The sequence below is a fragment of the Piliocolobus tephrosceles genome, chromosome 16, assembly GCF_002776525.5.
Source record: "Piliocolobus tephrosceles isolate RC106 chromosome 16, ASM277652v3, whole genome shotgun sequence".
Lineage (NCBI taxonomy): Eukaryota > Metazoa > Chordata > Mammalia > Primates > Cercopithecidae > Piliocolobus > Piliocolobus tephrosceles.
The window spans coordinates 26,983,896-26,997,527 of record NC_045449.1 but is presented as its reverse complement, the minus strand read 5'-3'; the positions used below and the strand labels follow the sequence as shown (position 1 = coordinate 26,997,527).

Below are 13,632 nucleotides of genomic sequence, written 5' to 3'. Positions count from 1 at the left end.
CCTCCCAAAGTGCTGGGATTGTAGGCGTGAGCCACTGAGCCTGGCCTGAGTGAATACCTTCTCTGAAGACAGTGTCTGTTTCACTGTGTCCTGAGTGATAATATCAGGCAAAGCAAGTTAGAACATGTGGATGGCTCTCTCCTTTATCTGAGGTCTCCTGCCTCCATGCCCCTCCCGGGCCCTATCTGGGATAATGTTAAACGCACCATCCTTATTCTTGGCCTGGTTGGTCATCGGTGGGGTGGCTCAGAATTCCTTTTTCTCTATTGTTTTCATTTGTGAATTTGAGGTAACAACAGCACCTTATCTCAGTTACCCACCTCATTGGGTGGTTGTGAGAATGAAATGAATTAATATATGTAAAGCACTAAGACCACTGCCTGGCACACAGTAGGCATCATCTAAATGTGTGGCAGTATCTTGACCTGAGACGGGGAGTTTGCCCTGCAGAGTGGCTTGAAAAATTCTGAATCTGAATGGCTCCAGTTTTGCCACAGCACCTCCCAGGCACGCTTCATGGGTTTACAACATCTGCCTGGCCCCTGAAAGCCCTGGAGCTTGCCAAACTGATCCAGTCCATCCCTCTGCCACACACTTTGGGGAAAAAGAAACTGAGGATTCAGGCGGGCTGGTTCAAGGTCACAGTGAGTGAATGGCGAGCTGATTGGGCTCCTGGTCCAGGGCTCTGTCCACCTATACTTCAGAGGTCACATTCCATGTGCCTGTGCCGTCTGTCCCAGCTGCCCACAAACACAGTGAAGGAACGCCAGTAAATATGATCTGCCTCCCAGCAGCCAAGGGGTTAAACTAGAGAGTCCCTGCTTCCGACCAGCTGCCTTACTTTCCCAATCCAATATTCCCGCCAATAAAATCAGCACTGAAACAACAGGAGAGAAGAAAAAAAATCTCACACGCAGCCAGCACTGCTGTGGCTATAAATGCCGAAAAGCCCGCAGATCCTTGGGGAATACAAACCTTTTGCAGGCCCTTTAATTTCATTCTCTCCTAGAGCCTCAAAGAGTGAGACAGTAACTCACCCACAGCGAACAAGTTGGTAACTAGTCCCCTCAGCATCTTGCTCACTCAACCAGTTAAGAGTGCAGAGGCTGAAAGCAGGCAGGGCGCTTCCATTCCCATACAGCTTTCTATATCTATCCCTGGTAGAAACGGTTTCTTGTGAAATGACTTCAAGAAAACCCAACACAGGGAATGTGAAAGCATGACACAGATAAATTAGGCAGTGATTCTTTGTCCTACAAAAGGATTTTTCCTTAATAAAGTAAACCTTTTTTTTTTTTTTTTTGGAGATGGAGTCTCACTCTGTCACCCAGGCTGGAGTGCACTGGCGCAATTTCGGCTCACTGCAAGCTCTGCCTCCCAGATTCACGCCATTCTCCTGCCTCAGCTTCCTGAGTAGCTGGGACCACAGGTGCCCCCCACCACGCCCAGCTAATTTTTTGTATTCTTTTTTTTTTTTAGACGGAGTCTCACTCTGTCGCCCAGGCTAGAGTGCAGCGGCGCAATCTTGGCTCACTGCAACCTCCGCCACCCAAGTTCAAGTGATTCTTCTGCCTCAGCCTCCCGAGTAGCTGGGACTACAGGCGCCCACCACCACGCCCAGCTAATTTTTGTATTTTTAGTTGAGATGGGGTTTCACCATATTGGCCAGGCTGGTCTCAAACTCCTGACCTTGTGATCCGCCTGCCTCAGCATCCCAAAGTGCTGGTATTACAGGCGTGAGCCACTGCACCCAAACAATTTTTTGTATTTTTTAGTAGATATGGGGTTTCACCGTATTAGCCAGGATGGTCTCGAACTCCTAACCTCGTGATCTGCCCGCCTCGGCCTCCCAAAGTACTGGGATTATAAGCATGAGTCACTGTGCCGGGCCAATAAAGTAAACCTTACAACAAATCTTCAGTGTCTTTTAGGCAACCATCTTCCCTTGTGCTTTGACAATATGGTTCAGTTTGTGAAAATTCAGATCTCAAATATTTTGGGAAAACATCAATCATACAGAGCAAAGTGTAAGTAAATGTCTTGTAGATTAAAAAATGGAATTCTGGCCAGCAGGAGGCAATTAATAAAGTATTCAGTTAGGTGTGTCTGTATCTTTCTAGTGTTTAAAATAAGAAGTCTTGCTGGGCGCGGTGGCTCAAGCCTGTAATCCCAGCACTTTGGGAGGCCAAGACGGGCGGATCACGAGGTCAGGAGATCAAGACCATCCCGGCTAACCCGGTGAAACCCCGTCTCTACTAAAAAAATACAAACATCTAGCCGGGCGAGGTGGCGGGCACCTGTAGTCCCAGCTACTCGGGAGGCCGAGGCAGAAGAATGGCGTGAACCCGGGAGACGGAGCTTGCAGTGAGCTGAGATCCGGCCACTGCACTCCAGCCTGGGCGACAGAGCAAAATCCGGTCTCAAAAAAAAAAAAAAAGAAGTCTTGATTATAGGGCTTTTCACATTCCAGATCTTTTGTTGAAATATTTTGTCCATTTTCTCATCTCCCAACCAACTGTTTTGTGAAGATGGGATCACAGATGAGACAACTGAGGCTCCAAGAAGTTGAGTAACAGACTCATAGCTATTAAAGATGGTGACACTGGTACTCAAATGCGCATTTTCTCTCAAATCCATGCTTTTACTTTTAGTTCTGATGAGGTACTTTACTGTGTATAACACACACACACACACACACACACACACACACACACACACTTCCAATCTTCATTTTGAAGCTAAAAACAATAGTATATCTATTAGGTAGAACCATATGAAATTGCCACTGTTCAAATGCTGATGGCCCATAGAAAGGTCAATTTTTTTTTTTTTTTTTTGAGACAGGGTCTCCCTCTGTTGCACAGGCTGGAGTGCAATGGTGTGATCTCGGCTCACTGCAACCTCTGCCTCCTGGATTCAAGTGATTCTACTGCCTCAGCCTCCTAAGTAGCAGGGATTACAGGCGTGTGCCACCACGCCCAGCTAATTTTGGTGTTTTTAGTAGAGATGGGGTTTCACCATATTGGTCAGGCTGGTCTCGAACTCCTGACCTTGTGATCCATCCACCTTGGCCTCCCAAAGTGCTGGGATTACAGGCGTGTGCCACCGCACCCGGCCAGAAGGGGCAATTTCATACGGGTCGACCCAACGCATCTCTGAACTGCTTGGCACTGAACTAGTTAGAGTAAAGGTAGCCTCTTGACAAAGAGAAATCAACCTTGTTAATGAGACGATGAGTTTTCTTTCATCGTCAATAAACACCACGTAACTTTCTTTCTTTCTTTCGAGACAGGGTTTCACTCTGTTGCCCTGGCTGGAATGCAGAGACGCAATCTCAGCTCACAGCCCTCTGCCTCTCTGGCTCAGGTGATCTCAGCCAGCCTCCAGAGTAGCTGGAACCACAGGTGCATGACACCACACCAGAATGATTTTTTGTAGTTTTGATAGAGATGGGTAGAGATGTTGCCCAGGCTGGTCTTGAACTCCTGGGCTCAAGCGATCTGCCTGTGTTGACCTCCCAAAGTGGTGGGATTACAGGTGTGAGCCAGCGCGCCTAGCCTACAACTTCCTAGAGAAGGGCTCCCCATGTGTCATGCTTTGGGGACTGCACAGCTCCCAGTTGGCTAGGGAAAGCCGTTTGCTTCTGGAAGGCATTGGGCTCTCAGATGGGGCTGCCGGTCTCCACAGCCGCAGGCCATGGGCTACTTGCCAGACAGAAGTGTCAACTGGAACAAAACTGCTCTCACACCTCTCTCGACCCCCATGCCCTACTCCATGGTCCATGGGTGGTCTGACTTCACCATGGGAACTTCTGGGCCATCAGGGCTGTTTCCCATGAGCTGGGGAAGAGGGTGGGAACAGGGCATCGTTATGAACTCCAGCATGTGTCTTCCTCCCTGTGAGCTCTTTCAGTTGAGCTTGTTCATCACCCCTACACACATACAAGTCTTGGGCGGAATGGGAGGGAGGAGGTTAGCATTTCCTTCCCCTACTGAAAGGAATTGGGGCAGGGGGAGGGGGGAGTGGAGGAGGCAGAATTCAGAGGAAAAGCTGTGTCTGGGGAAAGATGTGGCACTGATACAGAATGACCCATTTAAAAGGGCCATGGGAGGCAGCCCATGCGCTCGGGTTTTCAACAACCTGAGCTGTGTGCATGTGCAAACACACCTGCACACACACACTGAGAGGCTCACCGTTCCATGTTTCCCAACAGCCGCAGCCTCTCTCCGAGCACTCACCTGAAGGTGCCAAAATTCAGGCCAGTAGCAAGTGTAGGCAGGTACTCGGTGTCTCTCTCTCCCCCTCTCTTCCTTTCTTTTCCCCTCCCTCTTGTGCTCTCTCTTCTCTTGCTCAAGGTACAATGGGCATTTTGATGAGAACAAAAGGGACAGGGTTGGGAGCAGGGTGGGTGACAGTGAGATTGATAAGGAGGAAAAACATGGGATAATTCAGGAACTCCAAGCCCTGTGCACTGCGATCACTGAGCATTCAAACATCTGCCACGTGGGCGAAGACACTGATGGAGGAGTGGGTGAGAACAGGAGGACCCCAAAGAAAAGCTATGCCTTTTCTGGACATTCTTCCTTTCTTCCTTCATTCACTAAAATGTAGCAGGCACCATCTACCACGCTCCCAGCTATAAGCCAGGTACTGGGGAAACAGACAAGTAAGACCTGGAGGCTCCCAGGCCAGCAGAGGGATTGGGCAGGGTTAGCCACTGACTCCTCCATCAGCCTTCAGACTTCAGACTGCCTCCAAAAAAAGGATTTTGATATCCTCTAAGACTATCAGATCCCAATTTCTGGCCTTCAAGGCTTTGTCTAGTCTGAGCCCATCCTGGCCTCTTCTGTCAGGAGAAGGAAATTAATTTTACATTTATATAGGTGGTTATTTGAACTTTATCTCATTTACTGTATATCATTCCATTTCTTTTCTTTTCTTTTTTTTTTTAAATTGAGACAGGGTCTCACTCTGTTGCCCAGGCTGGTGTGCAGTGGTGCAATCTCTGCTCACTGTAACCTCCACTTCCCAGGCTCAACCGATTCTCCAGCCACAGCCTCTGGAGTAGCTGGAACTATAGGCATGCACCACCGCACCTGGCTAATTTTTGTATTTTTTATAGAGATGGAGTTTCACCATGTTGCCTGGGCTGGTCTTGAACTCCTGAGCTCAATGCAATCTGCCCACCTCAGCCTCTCAAACTACTGGGATTACAGTCCTGAGCCACTGTGCCCAGCTCCCATTCCATTTCACAGATGTAGAAAGTGAGATGCACAGTCGTTAAGTAATTTGCCCAGAGTGTAGCAGGGATTTAGACCTAGGCTGACTGGCTCCACAGCCCATGTCCTTCACTATCACACTGTACTACCTTCCAGGAAAAGGCAGAGGATGAGAAATGGAGTGCTGTCCTCCTCCCATGACAGGCTGGGATAGGGGAACAACTCGTTTTTTTTTTTTTTTTTTGAGACGGAGTCTCGCTCTGTGGCCAGGCTGGAGTGCTTTGGTGTGATCTCGGCTCACTGCAACCTCCGCCTCCCGGGTTCAAACAATTCTCTTGCCTCGGCCTCCCAAGTAACTGGGACTACAGGAGCATGCCACCACGCCAAGCTAATTTTTGTATTTTTTTAGTAGAGACGGGGTTTCACCATGCTGGCCAGGATGGTCTCCATCTCTTGACCTTGTGATCCGCCTGCCTCAGCCGTCCAAAATGCTGGGATTATAGGCATGAGCCACCGTGCCTGGCCAGGAAACAACGCTTGAATGGTTGTCAGGAGATATGGGTTCAAGCCCTCATTTTGCCACAAACTTAACTGTGACTTTGGACAAGTCACTTAACCTTTTGAATTTTGATGAGATAATCTCTAAGGCCCTTTTAACAATCTATGATAAATAAGCAGTTCCAACAGCCATATATGCTAGTGGCCAAATGTTAACTCTTTAACGTCAGTGAATGGGAAAGAGGCAGAAGAAGGAGATGGGCATGGTCCTAGGCCAAGCCATGACTGGAGAAAACAGGAATCACATTCAGAAGGCACCCATTTGAAATGGGCCTGCAGAGGCTGAGGAGCGTGTGAGAACTCTGCTCCAGGTCAGGTCTGCCTGGCTGTTGGTGAGCCAGCTCCAGTGGATTAATACTCAGGCCCAGTGATGGCAGAGGACAGGGCCAGAAAGATTCGCTGAGAATGGGAGGTGCTCACCATGACGATGTTGGCCAGATGGGCAGAGACGAGAGCATACACCCCTCCGGAAGAGCCCACGACTGGAGCGGTCATGTCAGCCACAGACACCGCCAAGGACCCTAGTACAGAAAGACAACGAGAATTCTCAGGAATGCGGGACTCGGCTCACCCAACCCAGCCCCAGGCCTTGGATTCTGCAGGCTCCATGCTAAGACTCCAGAGCAAGAGGCTCCACCTCTTCCTCCATGTTGTCTGGGAGATTCCCCCCCCCCCCCCCCCCCCCCCCCCCCCTTCCTTTTTTTTTTTCTTTTTTTTTTTTTTTTTTTGAGACAGGGTCTAAATCTGTCACTCAGGCTGGAGTGCAGTGACACGATAAGCTTACTTCAGTCTTGACCTCCGGGCTCAAGTGATCTTTCTGCCTCAGCTTCCCAAATAGCTGGAACTACAGTCGTGCGCCACAATGCCCAGCTAATTTTTGTATTTTTCTTTGTAGAGACAGAGTCTCACTATGTTGCCCAGTCTGGTCTCAAATTTCTGCACTCAAGCAATCCTCTTGCCTCAGCCTCCCAAAGTTCTGGGGTTACAGGTGTGAGCCACAGAGCCCTGCCTCCAATGCATTTCTTAGAAGATTAATTTCTGGCTGAAAGAACCATTTGATTCTTTGACTCAAAAGAGGGAAGTGTCCAGCCCAAAGTAAAATTCAGACTTCTACCTGGATTATCTGCCTCTCAACCCAACGTCTGCCTGACATGGTGTTATGTCAGGGTTCTGGAATCATAACAAAAATAGTAGCAGTAGTTATTTCAGAAACAGCTGCCACCTAGGTGACATGGATACCAGGCAAACATTTTACAGACTTTCTTCCCTTCAACCCTCAAGACAGCCCTCTGAGGCAGGCGCCAGTAGCCTCATTCCCAAGATGAGGAGACTGAGCCCAGAGTCTCCTGGTACGAAGTGCTAGAACCAGGATTTGTCTGGGTCTGCCTGATGCAAAACCCACCTGTGTTCTTGACCAAAGCTCGCACTCTTGGCCTCTCTAGCAGCCACGGCCCAAACTGGCCCGGAGGTTAACCTCCACCCTCTTCCATCTCTCCCTCTGTTCAACAGCATCTAGAAAACTGCTTACTTAAGGTTACTTCCACCCTTCCTCCAGCCCAGCTAAATCACAAAAGGCCAACAGCATCTCTCAAGTGGGGCTCCTTTGGAAGAAACATGTCCTTGAAAAGTCACGGGGAAGAGAAAGAGATGATGTCATACCCTCTGGGGGAAAGGAAGGGTATGGAGGCTTGGTCTGGGGGATGACAAACTTTTGTCCTGGGAGGGAAGCTGAGCAAAGAGAAGAGGGGAAATTTATTGTTCTGGTCTCATTTAAGTGTGATCAATGCTTTGGCTTCCAGGGAAGGACATGGGAGACTAAAAATAACTAGGAGGTAGAGCCCAGGGCTCAGAGGATGAGAGGTGGCTGGCCTGGGTGAGTGTGCAGAAATTACCACTGGAAAATGCCTGCGGGCTCAAGAGCCAATTAGCTGCTGGAGAAAGGAGGGACAGGCAGAAAGCCAAATTCTGCAGGCTCTATGGGGTGCAAGATCCACGGACTTAGAAGGAGGCTTGGCCCAGCCCAGCAACCAGAGCACCCAAGGACCTGGCAGCAGAGCCCCCTGATAAACTCTTCCACCTCCCCTGCCCCTACCTGCATCAAGGCCTCCCCTACTCACTGAGGTCTTCAAGAAAGAGATTCCCCACAACCAATTCTTGGTCTCAAGGGGGATGTAATCTCTAAAAAAAAAAAAACCTGTCATGAACTGAGGACTCCCAAGTCCTCCTCCCCTCCCAGGGCAACTATAAATCTTTCATGCCTTCCCTCTGGCTTTAATTAGGTATTGATCTATTGTCAGATAACTTTCTTTTGCTTTTGCTTTTTTTTACTGCTTAGCCACAGGGTCAGCCATATATAACACGAAAGAAAAATCCCAGGGTGGCAAACAAACAGGCAGCAGGATCTGCATGACAAAGGTTTCCCACGCTCTCCTGGCAGGGCTGTCTGTGAAGGCTGCACTGCAGGGCTGCAATGAGGGCTGGCTGCCCAGGCTGCTCCTCATTAATTACCTTTTGGACAGAGGAAGCCCTAGCCTCCCTAGGCTGGACTCTCTTCACAGAGCAGGTCTGTACAAACCCGCCCAGAGTCCACTCCCTCGCCCCTGCCCCAGCGCGGTCCACCAAGGCAGAGCCGCCTCAGGGCAGCCCCAGGCAGGGAAGGGCCCCTGTCAGGGTCAAGCTGGCACACACTGACCTTTCCCTCACCCCATCCACACTCGGAGTCCTGACCCTAGGGTCAGGGGTCAGCTTCGGATTGTGGCAGGAGTTTGGAAGGGGCCTGGCCAGCTAGCTGTGTGACCTTGGGCACAGTCCCTGAATTCTTTGAGCTTCAGTTTTCTTTCACATCTATAGAATGAGGTCTAAGGCTTTCCGACTTTTGAGCAGCAAAATTGTCTTCAAAGGAAACCTTTCAGGGACGCCCTAAGCCATGGAGCAGAACACAGGCAGCAGCTCTGGCTAAGTGGGGACGGGGCCTAGGGAACCGTTTGCCAGTGCTGGAGGGGACCTCCCTGGTTCCTTCCAGATCAGAAATTCAGTGACCTAAGTTTTGGCCTAAGATCCAGGGGTCGAGGCTTGGGTTCCGGTTCTGGAACCTCGAAGGTAACGGCCTGAATCCACCTGCTTCCCAATGGTGATATAAAGACTTTTGGGCCAGGTGTGGTGGCTCACCCCTGTAATCCCAGCACTTTGGGAGGCTGAGGCAGGCAGATCACCTGAGATCAGGAGTTCGAGACCAACCTGGCCAACATGGTGAAACCCCATTTCTACTAAAAAAAAAAAATACAAAAATTAGCTGGACATGGTGGCACACGCATATAGCCTCAGATATTCGGAATGCTGAGGCATAAGAATCGCTTGAACCTGGACTAGAGCAACTGGGAGAGACCAAAGACAAACATGGGGCTGTGTACACATAAACACAGTAATAAAGGCCCTCCCTGGACAGGAAGTGTGGGTCAGGGAGGAATCCCCTCACAAGCTCTGAACGATCCTAACAGGTACAGGCAGATAAGACCAATATGAATTCCACAGAGGTCATGGGGGCAGAGGACCAGGACAGAATGAACTGGAGTGACACGCCATACCTCTGCACAGAGGCAACCCAGGGGCCTTAGTTCAGGATTACAAATTCTGTATCCCGCACCCCAAAATTCCAAGTTCATGCCAGCACACAGATAAACTGGCAACTTTGCCATAATGTGCAGCTGTGATAATTTTAGCCCAGAAAATTTTAAAGCAGGTGTTCTTCAACATCTTCTTTGGCCTTAAAAAAAAAATCCCAAAATTGGCAGAACATTTATCTTTAAGTAATATAACTTTATTTACGTATCTTTCCTTTTTTTTTTTTTTTTTTTTTTTTTGAGATGAAGTTTCACTCTTGTTGCCCAGGCTGGGATGCAATGATGCGATCTTGGCTCACTGCAACCACCGCCTCCCAGGTTCAAGCAATTTTCCTTCCTCAGCCTCCCAAGAAGCTGGGATTATGGGTGCCGCCATCATGCCCGGCTAAGTTTTGTATTTTTAGTAGAGACAGGGTTTCACCATGTTGGCCAGGATGGTCTCGAGATCTCATGTGATCTCACGTAATCTCACGAGATCTCACATGATCCACCCGCCTCGGCCTCCCAGAGTGCTGGGATTACTGGTGTGAGCCACCAGGCCTGGCCACTTTCCTTTATTCTACAAATATTTATTGCCTAACATGTGCCAAGCCCCGTGCTAGGCTCTGGGGATGCACAAGTGGTTAGTAATCTACACAATCTGTAATATAAGATTGGTGATGCATTTAAGATATTGATTTTTTTTTTGCTAGAGATGGGGTGTCACCATGTTGCCCAGGCTGGTCTTGAACTCCTGGCCTCAAGCAATACCCTCACCTCAGCCTCCCAAAGTGTTGGGATTACAGGAGTGAGCCACTTTGTCTGGCCCAAGATACTGGTTTTTTTTTTTTTTTTTTTTTTTTTTTTTTTTTGAGATGGAGTCTCGCTCTGTCGCCCAGGCTGGAGTGCAGTGGTGCAATCTCGGCTCACTACAAGCTCCGCCTCCCGGGTTTACGCCATTCTCCTGCCTCAGCCTCCAGAGTAGCTGGGACTACAGGCGCCCGCCATCTCACCCGGCTAGTTTTTTGTATTTTTAGTAGAGACGGGGTTTCACCGTGTAGACCAGGATGGTCTCGATCTCCTGACCTCGTGATCCACCCGTCTCAGCCTCCCAAAGTGCTGGGATTACAGGCTTGAGCCACCGCGTCCGGCCTGATACTGGTTTTTAAAATACCTACATTGTGTGCCATATAATTGCTAACCATAAGTAATTTGCACATTGGCCTCAAGCATTGGTTAGAAGCACAGGGCTTGGGAAGGGCTCCTCCCTAGTTGTAGTACTTCTCAGGTAAGCAAATCTGCAAGTCATTTCACCTCTCTGGGCTGCCTGTAAAATGGGAGTGACAGTACCCACCGTATAGGACAGCTGTGATGAGAATAGCATCCACGAACATCCATGAACCCCTCATCATATGCCTGGAGTATGTATATGCTCCATAGAAGTTAGCTATCCTTGTTACAAAGTGTGGGTTGGAAACACTTTCACTGGGCAGGAATTAGAGATTAAGGCTGCCAGACATCTATTAAGGTCTCCTTTGGTTTTTTTCTTTCTTTCTTTTTTGAGACAGGGTCTTGCTCTGTCACCCAGGCCGGAGTGCAGTGGTGTTATCACAGCTCACTGCAGCCTTGAACTCCTGGGCTCAAGCAATCCTCCTGCATCAGCCTCCCAAGTAGCTGGGACTACAGGCCTACACCACCATGCCCAGCTAATGTTTTTGTTTTTTTTCAACCCTGCTAAAAATGCAAGGCCTCAAAAAATTGGTTTAAAACTCAGAGTTGTTCCTCTCCACAGAAATCTTTAGTAAAAGGTGAAAGATTTATACGATCTGAAGAGAAACCAGAGTATGCCCAGCTAATATTTTTAAAAGCTTTTTGTAGTGACAGGGTCTCCCTATGTTGCCCAGGCTGACCTCGAACTCTTGGACTCAAGCGATCCTCCTGCCTTGACCTCCCAAAGTGTTGGGATTACAGGTGTGAGTCACTGCACCTGGTGTGCCTTGGTTTCTGAAAATAAATTAACTGCAAAAAGGACAGGGCCCATCTTTTGGTTCTCGTCACACTATTGCAGTGGTTGAGATCACAGCCTTGGGGGTCAAACAGCCTGGGTGTGTGCCCAGCTCCACCACTTTCTAACTGTGTCTTCTTGGGCGAGTCACTTAGCCCTCTAAGCCTTGATTTCCCATCCGTGCTGGGGGAGAGCAACAGTGTCCACCTTGCAGTGTTGCAGTGTGGATGAATTACGGCCTGCATGTGGTAGGCACTGACAACTGCCACCCGTCCAATCTAGGGCTGGCTAGCTGTAAACCAGCTCCCCTCTCAGAGGAGAGCTTGGGAGGACAGGAAAGGGTAGACAGCAGAGGCAGATCAATCAACTCAATCATGGAGATCAATGACATGTATGGTGACCAGAGTGCCCTCTGGTCTTAATCAATGACTCAGACAGAATAGTGCATGCCATGTGCTCAATGATACAGCCCTACATGTTCACATTCAGGTGATGAGCTCTGCTTCCGTCTGAATCTTCCCACTCTGCACTGGTGTCACCTGGGAGGTGACACCTACAATGTCCCCCCACTGCATGTCACCTGGTTTGGGTGAGGTCTGAGTCCGTTTGAATCTTGTTTTCGTCTTCTAGGTTATTGGCATTCCCATCTAATTGAATACTAAGGCTGCAAATGTTATTAATGTCTTCCCTGTTCCTTGCCAGTTAACATCTGGGTCTCTGGGTATTGAGGTATGGAAAATGGGGCTATAAATCCTTAGATGTCAGGATTGGGGGTGTGTGGGTGGCTGAACAAGTCTGGCACTTAGAGATGCTCATCAGCCCTTTGTTCAAGGACGCGGTGAGCCTTGGATTCTGGGAGGGGCTTGCAGGGGTGCTGTCCAAGGTGGCCAGTGATTTTAACCTCAGCGCATACAGGAGCGAAGGAGATGGTGCAGGGTGAATCTTCCCGGTCAAGGGTTCATGCACTAGCAGACCAGCCTCCTGTGGGTGGGGTGGGACCCTTCCTCTCTGATATCTGAAACCACTTCAGTTACTCCCAGGATCCCTGCCTGCCTCTTGTTTACAAGGCTGACGCTGCCCGGCTCTCCTGATGACAACTTTAATACCACTCAGAAAGGATTAAGATCTTACTTAAACATACACACAAAGCTCCCTTGGGCACAGCTGTCAAGCTGAAGAGCTGAAGCGGCAAACCTTGTTTAAAAAAAAAAAAAAAAAAAAACAGCTGGCAATAAAGTCGGAGACATCACGAGGGAGATCCTCATGTTCAGAGGCCAGGCTGGCAGACTCTTCCTGCAGAAAGCCACGCTCTCCCCAGCTCACTTCACCCACTTCACCTCCCACTGGGGAGGGGGCAGAAGGTGGAAGGCTCACTGGAAGTCACTCTGGCCACTATTCATGAAGGATGATCACCTGCCACATGTGTGCCCAGTCAGCTGGAGGCCCAGACGCCTTCAGATGGAGGCAGGGCTCACTGCCTCTTAGGCCAGACTCCCTGTCAGCAGTGGGTCAGGCAAGGGAACTGCGGTTGGTCTGGGTAGCAGCCAGCTCTCCTTTTGGGGACAGGTGCTATGCGGCCAGGACGGTACCTGGCTCCACTCACCCCTTTGATTCCCCCTTGGGGATCTCACTGTGCCCTTGCAGTTATCAGAGCACTGTTGTTCCATCTGTTGCCTCACTCACTCCACCCTCCGAGCAATCCTATAGGCAGATCTCATTAGTTCCCTCTTAAAGCTTAATATGGCCAAAAGAGGTTAGGAAATTTCCCCAAGCTCAGAAGCTACCACATGGTGGTGTGAGACTGAGAGTCAGTTGGCCAGCCTGTCCCAAATCCAGTGCTCTCCTCCCCCATCCTGCCACACACCTCCCTCTCTAGGCAGCAGTCCCCTCTCCAGACTCCTGGGGAGGTGGGTGTGCCTGGAGGACAGCCCGGTAAGTCAGGAGCCTTGGAGATGAGGATCTTCTGTGTGTCCTGGAAGCCTGGGGCTTGTCCCACCCCACCCTGGGACAATGTGCCTTTGTGGACACAGGGCCTACCTGCCTACCTGCCACAACGCCAGCCACGTAGACAAGCCCAATTCGGGTGGCTCCATGCACCATCTCCAGGGGCACCCCCACCAGCAGCTGCAGCACCACATTGAGTCCCAGGTGTTCTATCCTGTGACAGAGAGACCACACTCATTCATTCATTCATTCATTCATTCATTCATTCATTCATTCATTCATTCATTCAACAAACACCTGCATCCCC

The 13,632-nt window shown here is 49.6% G+C and overlaps 1 protein-coding gene and 1 non-coding gene across 6 annotated transcripts in view; both read right to left on the bottom strand.

The window, feature by feature from the left end:
* RHBDL3 (rhomboid like 3) overlaps positions 1-13,632 on the bottom strand; it is a 58,965-nt gene that overhangs the window by 13,077 nt on the left and 32,256 nt on the right. For all 5 annotated transcript variants that reach the window (XM_023182865.2, XM_023182866.2, XM_026452254.1 and 2 more), the window contains 2 exons: positions 13,427-13,539; positions 6,198-6,298 (listed from right to left, as the gene is read on the bottom strand). In XM_023182865.2, coding sequence (XP_023038633.1) covers positions 6,198-6,298; positions 13,427-13,539 — 214 coding nt within the window. The remainder of the gene's footprint in view (positions 1-6,197; positions 6,299-13,426; positions 13,540-13,632) is intronic.
* On the bottom strand, positions 11,105-11,222 carry LOC111520277. Its single transcript, XR_002724621.1, has one exon. It is a non-coding gene; the product is annotated as a U5 spliceosomal RNA (small nuclear RNA).